The 8,507-nt window shown below is 38.5% G+C and overlaps 1 protein-coding gene across 2 annotated transcripts in view; it reads right to left on the reverse strand.

Moving 5' to 3' along the window:
- HELQ (helicase, POLQ like) overlaps nucleotides 1-8,491 on the reverse strand; it is a 46,644-nt gene extending 38,153 nt beyond the window's left edge. Inside the window, exons 1-3 of one of the 2 annotated variants that reach the window (XM_074273932.1) lie at nucleotides 8,097-8,491; nucleotides 4,458-5,151; nucleotides 306-484 (exon numbers count right to left, since the gene is read on the reverse strand). In XM_074273932.1, the coding sequence (XP_074130033.1) occupies nucleotides 306-484; nucleotides 4,458-5,151; nucleotides 8,097-8,270 (1,047 nt within the window). In that variant the 5' untranslated portion in view covers nucleotides 8,271-8,491. Of the gene's footprint in view, nucleotides 1-305; nucleotides 485-4,457; nucleotides 5,152-8,096 lie in introns of those variants that run through there. The other variant, XM_074273933.1, reaches the window with a different exon arrangement.
- Nucleotides 8,492-8,507: the final 16 nt, after the last annotated feature.

The raw sequence follows: 8,507 nt of genomic DNA on the forward strand, positions 1-8,507 counted from the left end.
GGGGCACCTCCACTTCAGATAAATTACCTGGCATGGGGACTCATAGTCAGCAGGAGCCCTAGTGATCAGTGGTAGTGGAGAATAAAGATGGTCACCCTATCACCACTTCCTGAAGCCTTCCCATAGTCTTTATTCCCTTCTACCTTCCATTATGCCCTCTGTGACAATACACTGGGGGGAAAGTAGATAATCTTTTCTTGATAAATTATCAGTCAGTAAAATATTACACATGCAAGATGACATGCTTTATTTTTATTATTACTATGGGAATAAATATTAATGAACAAGAAGAAAAACTATCCCACCTTTTCTTGGACAATCGCTACATATGGTAGAATCATCAAAACATTTTTCTGTCTACAAAGCAATTCTTGAAGCATTAAAATCTCAGCTACAAGAGTTTTTCCACCACTGGTTGGCAGTGAATATATTAAATTCTTTCTCTGCTGTAGACAGGTCAATGTTAAACAAGTATGTTGCCAATCTGCAGAATTAAAAAAAAAAAGGGGGGGGGGAGTTATTTTTCTCTCTCATCTCAGTTCTATTGCAAAGTAAGTTTCTTCCAAAATGGAGACTAACAAAAATCCAATATGACAACTTTTCTACGTTGGTAAAACAATGTAAAATTTTCATTAATATGTTACACAAGACAGCACATTACATATTCAGTCAAATAACTGATTCATAATTTGACCTGAGCTAAGTAGGATTTTTATTTCCCTAGTACTTATTCCTGTCATTTGAAAAACATTTTTTAAGTACCCGCTATATGTGAAGTTTCCCCTCTGATGGCTTATCAAGAAATTTGTGAAGTCAAAAGAGACCTTAATTAGCTGGCAAGGCTTTGAGTTCACACTGACCTGAGCCTTCTGCTCTTCTCCCTCTGTACTACTGACACAGCCTTCTCATCAGCTCCAAAGGAGTTGATGGGAGTTGAATAAGACCCTCAGGCCTTTGGCAGCAAGGACTGGCATCAGGAGAGCCTGGATTACAATCTGGGAGCTCAACTGCTCTAGAAGACAAGGCAGGAGGAGCACTGATGGGATCATCTGGGCTCTAAGTGGGCCTTTTGTTAAGTGGATTTTATTACTTCAGCCCCACCCCAACTGGAGATCTCTGGTAGAATTTTTAGCTGAACTCTGCATGGATCCCAACTCCAGTTATACCCAATCAGAAAGCCAAGTTACCAAGTCAAACTCTCCCCCTCAGGCTATATTTCTCTGATAAAAGACCTACTCACCAATAATTTCCTCTCATAATCCTCCTCTCCATCATTAATTCCTTTTTGGGGTCTTTCTATTTGCTAAACATCCCAACAGCCAACACTTGTAAACTCCCTTTAAGGTTAGCCCTGTAATCCTTACTTGCCCTCCACCTTAATGGTGTCTCTGCTTTCCCCTGGTCAATTGCTATAACCTCTTTCCTAGCTAAAAGCCTTTATGGATTAGTCTGCTATTAGTAGCTAAAGGAAATCTTTGCCTCTTGATTTGGAGGAAGTGTAAGCCTATAAATGCTTGTGATACCAAGATACCAATCCGTAACCCCAATATACTTTTAGGGTATCATCCTATATAAGTGTCATCAGTGACACCCATGGGTGTCATCATTTGGTGGCTTGGTAAGGTGAGAGTCTGTCTGCACCCCATATCCTCAACTGATTCAATGATCATCTCTACACAGAAGATTTTCTTATCTGTTAATCCAGCCAACCCAAATCTCTCTTCTGACCTAGTTTTAAAAACTCCAACTTCCTGTTAGATATTTCAAAGTAAAGGTCTATTTTACTTTGAGCATGTGCAAAACTGAACTTATTAGATTTTCCCCTATTTTGAGGGGGAGCACTGGGTCATAGATCTGCTAATATCTAGTTGTCGTTGGATCTATAGGACTCAACTAAACTAGTGATAAGAGAGAATTAGGTATGATAATAATTTTTATCATATAAAAGCAAAATTTCTGCACAAATTTAACAATTGCAAACCTTAAAAATGTCACATGAATGCTATTTAATTTTAATTTTTAATGAATTATTAAAACACTTAAAATGAGAAGGGAAACTGGTAAATGAGAAAAAAATCTTTACAGCAAACTTCTGTGGCAAAGGTTTCCTATCCAAGATGTAAAAGGAATTGATTCAAATTTATAAAATAAAGCACCATTCATTCCCAAGTAGATAAATAGCAACACCAATAATTGCAATAACTTTAAGATTTGCAAAGCATTTTTTGCATGTTTTCTCATTTGATTCTTACAACAATTCTGAAAGATGCTGTTATTATTCCCATTTTATAGAAGAGGGAGTTGAGACTTGCCCAGGGTCCCCTATGCAGAATTTCTGAAGCAGAGATCTTCCTGACTCTAAGTCCAGAGCTTTATGCACTCTGACACCTATCAAAGGATAAAAACAGGGAGTTTTCAAAAAAAGAAATCTAATGTATCAATAACTATTAAATATGGTCTAAATCATTATTACTTAGAGAAATGCAAAGCAAATATACGGTTTTACTTCACACCCAAGATGACAAAAAAGGAAAATAACAAATGCTAGATGATTTGTGGGAAAACAGCCACACTGGTGAGCTTTTGAAAGAGTCATGAATTTGTCCAGGCCTTCTGTAAAGCCATTTGGAACTTCATCCAAAATATTGCTAAAATGTTGGAGACCTTTTGACCTAACTACACTTGCTAGGTCTATACCTTAAGAGACCAAATAAAGAGGAAAAAAGTGACCCACATATGCAAAAATACTGAAGACAGCTCTTTAAACAGAAGCTCTAAAATTAGAAATTAAGGGGCTATATTCTTAATGAGGAAGTTAAGCAAATTATGGTATGTGACTGTAAAGCCATATTGTTTTGCCTTGGGAAATGACTGTGAAGACCCTTATAAATTTAATCAGAGTGAAATTAACAGAACTAGAACAATTTTGACAGTAAGAATAAAGTTATAAAAAAGGACAATTTTAAAGGATTTTGGAATTCTGATCCATTCACTAAGGAATTTAAAATACTTATGATAAAACACTCCACTCATCTTTTATTCTAAAGGTGATGAACAGAATAATGTAGTGAGATATATACATTTTGGGACATGTAGGACCAATTTGTTTTGCTGAACTATGAATATTTATACTAAGCATTATACTAAGGATTTATGGTTGTTCAATTGGGGAGAAGGAATAAATTATAACTGAAAGTAAAACAAATCTATTTAAAAATAAAACAAAATGCCCCATTCCAAAGTTTTAAGAGAGTAATCCATAGCCTTCCCTTTTCAAAAAATTCCAGCACAGAATTTTGACAAGGTAAAATACCAATAATACATGTGTACATTTATAAGCACAGCTAACACATTTCTACCATAATTAAAACCAATAATTCTTAGTAAAACAGTTGTTACACAGATCACATTTTACTTTATTTAAAAAAACAAAAAAGGCTTGAGATTATATAATCTCATATGCCACATATTAATATCAATAACTTAAAAGCAGAGGAAGCAGGGGAGATCAAACTAGCAGCCAATGAACTCCACCTAATGCATGAATCCCTTAGCCTGGCCCAAAATATCAATGACATGATAGCCCTCAACAACCAAGCTATGGAGAAGGGGAGATAATGGATATAAAGAGAGGTACCAAATCAAGGATCTTTCTGTTAAAAGGCTCCATGATGTTTATAATATTTTCTAGCCACAAACTTTACAGTCCTATGGAGTTTAGGAAATAGGACTCTCAGGGCAGCTAAGTGTCGCAGTAGATAGTGCACCAGCCCTGAATTCAGGAGGACTCGAGGTCAAATCTGGTCTCAGACACTTAACACTTCCTAGCTGTGTGACCCTGGGCAAGTCACTTAACCCCAGCCTCAAAAAAAATAAAAAAATAAAAATAAAATGTTATTTAAGAACTACAAAATTTAAATACCACTAAAGAAGGATTGCATTATATTCTGAGTAGAGAGGCTAGTTCTGGCTTCAGTATGAAAAGCTTTTGTCACATTCTATGTTTGTCAATATGACAAATGAATTAACTTCTCAATACTAAGACTAAATACAGATGAATTGCTAATAGGCACTGCCCTTCATAGTGTTTTCTACATAGATGAAGTTAACTGATTTAGCCCTACTCTTCAATCTCTAAGAAAAAAAAAAAAAAAAGCTAGGGGGCATCTAGTTGGCACAGTGGATAGAGCACTAGCCCTTAAGTCAGGAGGACCTGAGTTCAAATATGGTCTCAGATACTTAACACTTTTTAGCTGTGTGACCCTAAGCAAGTCACTTAATTCCCATTGCCTCAGTAAAAAAAGAAAAAAAAAAAAAAAAAAACCCTGGAGAGGAGGAGGAAGATAAGGCCAACTAAGCTATAGTAATTATAATAGTTGATAACTTATTTTCCTTTTCTATGAAAATTAGTCATAAACATGTCTCCATCAAAGTTACTGGGAAAATAATGGGCTTACCATATAATTTTTTAATCCCCTTGTATTGCACAAACAAGTCTCTGACTTTGCTGGGTAATGAATAAAAAGGACCTAGGTCATCAGAAGAAGATTCCAGTGTTTTCTTAGCAACATTAATCTCTTCAGATAGGATAGCTTCTTTTAATTGCTTCCTCTTAGAAAACTTAGGTGTCTGGGCTTTGGCATTTCCTGTCATGGCATTTTTCAAACGATCTTTAAGGCTTCTTCTCCTGTTCATATCAGATTCTGTGTGCTTAGGAGATGAGTTTTTCTTTTCCTGGAGTTGTTCCACAGGTATATCATTCAAAGTTTGGTGTGAAGATAGAGGATAACTTTCTTTAGCAGATGGATTATTCAAATCACTAGAAGAGTCCTTTACTTTTTCAACATATAAAGTCTGTGAGCATGGTACATCATATAAAAGGTCATCTCCAGGTTCAATAGTCACATTTTCTTGCAATCTTAAATTCTTTGGGGAATTGCAGTAATCCCGAGTTTTAACCTCAGTCATGTCACTGTCAGTAGCAATAACATCAAATTCCCTGGTCTCTGTGCTTTTTGAACAAAGCTTTTCAATTATTTCATGCTCAGGAGACTGCATGTATTTTTGTTCTAAAACATCTACTTGAGCTAAAAAAGAGTTTTCTGCAAAACTATCATAACCATCAAACATGTCCTCTTCACTGCCATCATACTGAAAAGAAAACAAAGGTATTTATCAGTGTTAAAAGCAGCTTGAAGAAGTGACAAATATAAAAATAAAATTGTTTTAAATGTTCTGAAACAAATATCTCAGCAATATATACTTATTCTTACACAAGAAACATGGGCCTTATATCTCACAAAAGTTGAATCTATAAAGTACAATTGACTAATTTTGAAAGTTGTGAATTATACTTGACAATGTCCTGAATACACCTGACCAAAGGTAAAGGCAACTGAAAGACTAAATTGCCATAGAAATTCATCCAATTAGATTTTGTAGAGTTATTAGTTTTTATTTAACTAAATAATATTATACTACTGCAAAAGAAAAATAAGTTAAAACTCAAAGCTAATAAGAATAGTAAAAGCTTGCTAATTTATAATCAAAATAAAATGGAAAAACTAACAATGCTATGTAATTTGGATAAAAACAAATAAAGTTACTTAGCCAACAGTAGAGAAAGACAAAAGGAAAATAAAGAAAACAAGCTTGTTAACATTTTAGGCCTAAATATTAGCTATAAATTTATTGCAGGAACCTTAACCACCAAATACAGCAACTAGATATCTCAGGGGATAGAGAGTAGAGGGTCTGGAGTCTAAATCCAACCTCAGATGCTTTCTAATTTGAATTGGGGAAACAAAAAAAAAAGAGTCCATGTAACAGATGAACAAAGAAGAATGAAAAACCGTAGAACTCAACAATCTGGCACTGGATAAACAGAAAACATGAATTAATTAGGAAAAAATCCAGTATTTGGTTTAAAAAATAAAGTCCTGGGAAAAAAAGAAAGTATATTCAATCATTCTTATGGCACAATATTTTATTATACTCAAAAGCAATCTGTTAGAAATTAGACATAGACCAACCTCTCACACTACGTTAAACACTAAATTCAAAATGGCTAAGTGAATCAGGTATGGTGCTGAGATGGGGATACAAAGACAAAGAAAAGGCAATCCTTGTGCCCCAGATCACCTAATTCAGGAGACAACATACAAGAGATTATTTACAAGCTGAATACAGAATGAATTGGAAATAATCAACAGAGGAAAAACAATAGAATTAAAAGCACAGGAAAGGCTTCCTGTCAATGGTGAGATTTGAAGGATTTCAGGAAGCAGTGATGAAGAGGGGGAGCACTGCAGGCATGGGGGATAATCAAGGAAAATTACTGGAGTGGGGAGATAGTGGTTTATTTGAGGAACAGAGCCAGTGTTACTGGAGAGAAAAGTATGGTAGAGAAACTAGGGGAGCAAATTTATGAAGAGTTTATGCTTTATCCTGGAAATAACAGGGACCTGCAGTGTATAGCGTAAGTGAGGTGACACCTTAACCGAACTATATAGGAAGATGGCTTTGACAGTTGAATAGAAGAAAGACTGGGGAGAGAAGAGATTTGACTCAGAGAAATCAATCAAAGGCTACTGAGGTGTTTAGTGCTAAGAATCAGTAGTACCATAGGGGGGTGGAGGCAATGTCAAAGGAATGAAGGGAATATATTTGAGAGACTTTACAACGGTAAACTCAACGGGTCTTCAAAGCAGATTGGATACAGAGAGAGAATGGGGCCAAGCTTTGGAAAGGGGCGGGGTTTGAGAGAAAAATAGGAAGTTCCGTTTTTGATGTGCAGAGTTTAAGATGTCCACCTGATGGATATCTTCAACATAGAGAGGATCCAGCTCACTTCCAGTTGATCAATGATGGACAGAAATAACTATACCCAGAGAGGGAACACTGGGAAGTGAATGTAAATTGTTAGCACTACTGTCTATCTACCCAGGTTACTTATACCTTCGGAATCTAATACTTAACTTGCAACAAGAAAATGGTACTTACACACATATATTGTATCTAGGTTTTATTGTAACACATGTAGAATGTATGGGATTGCCTGTCATCGGGGGAGGGAGTAGAGGGAGGGGGGAGAATTTGGAGGGATGAATACAAGGGATAATGTTGTGGAGAAAATTTGCTCATGCATATATACTGTGAAAAAAAAATTCTAAAAAAAAAAAAAAAAAAAAAAAAAGATGTCCACCTGACATCTAATTTGAGATATCAGATAGACAGTTAAAACTGAAGATCAGCAGAGAGAGTCGAGCTAGATAAGTAGATCTGAGAATCATTAGTGAAGAGAAAATGCAGTTGATGAAATCATCAAGTGAAACAGGATTTGAAAAAACGTGTAAGATCCATTGAAGAAGACAGGTTAAAAGGCTGTCTTACTGCCAGGAGGGGGGTAATTGAGATCTTCTGACAGGAGTTTGTGCAGTTGGTTAGCAGGTTTTTATGACTGTATCCAACTTTCTTCAGAAACATATGTGTAGTAGTGAAAGCAGAAATCCAAGGCAAAGGCTTCACAAGATGAATGACCTGAAAAGGGGTCAAAGGACTCAAGTGAAAGGGACAACGTAGAATTGAACCCCAGAATCACGAAGGAGAAAGTGGCCTGGGAGAGAGCATGAGGGCTGGTGGTCATGGCTACGTATGAAGAGGGAGGTTGGGGGTTGCACAGCAGAGAGGGGAAATGGAATTTCAGAGCTCCTGAAGAAGGATGGACTACTGCGGGTAATGGGCAGGACTACTTTGTGTGTGGCCGCCAAGTCGGGTGATGTGTCAAGTGAAGAGCAAACTGAGGCCGTGTTAAGTTAGTGCGCTCGCGTGGATGGGAGAGAGGTTCCCAGGTAAGTGTGTAGAGGAGATGGGAGGAAGGAGGCAGGAGGCGGGACACAGCGGCAGGGCTGGACCAAGGGAACCTCCAGGAGCAGAGGTAACGGGATGAGGACGGACCGAGATGGCTCATGACTTGCGTCTGCAGGGCCTCACATAACTGCCAGAGGAGACCACAGCCCCGGGATCCCCTGGAGAGTGTGAGGGAGCGAGGCTCGGCCGCCTCCCCGCCTCCTCCCGCGCGCCCAGGGGCTCCTTACCTCGGGGAGCTCCAGGCTCTCGCTCCTCCGGCGCCTCCTCCCGTCGGCCCCCTCCTCCTCCTCCTGCTCCTCACCCGGCTCCAGCGGGCCAGCGGCCGCGGTCTCCCCCAAACTACGGCGGCTCCTTTTACGGGTAGATACTCGCCTGCGAATGACAGAGCCCGAGTCCTCCATGCCTTGATGGCGCGGCCGCGGGGCTTCGGGACCAGAGCCGGGGAGGCTCCGCTTTGTTGCAGGGGAAGCAAAGGGTGACACTCACATCTAAGGCTCAGAAGTCTACACACCGGATCCCCGGCCGCCACGGCCGGAGCCCGCGTATGCTCAGTGGTTTCTGACCACCTCTCACTCAACTTTGGAGAACCAAGGGAAAAAAAAAATTCCTGCACATGTGCAGTGGGGGCTTAATCACGT

This window comes from Sminthopsis crassicaudata, chromosome 6 (assembly GCF_048593235.1).
Source record: "Sminthopsis crassicaudata isolate SCR6 chromosome 6, ASM4859323v1, whole genome shotgun sequence".
NCBI classification, from domain to species: Eukaryota; Metazoa; Chordata; class Mammalia; order Dasyuromorphia; family Dasyuridae; genus Sminthopsis; species Sminthopsis crassicaudata.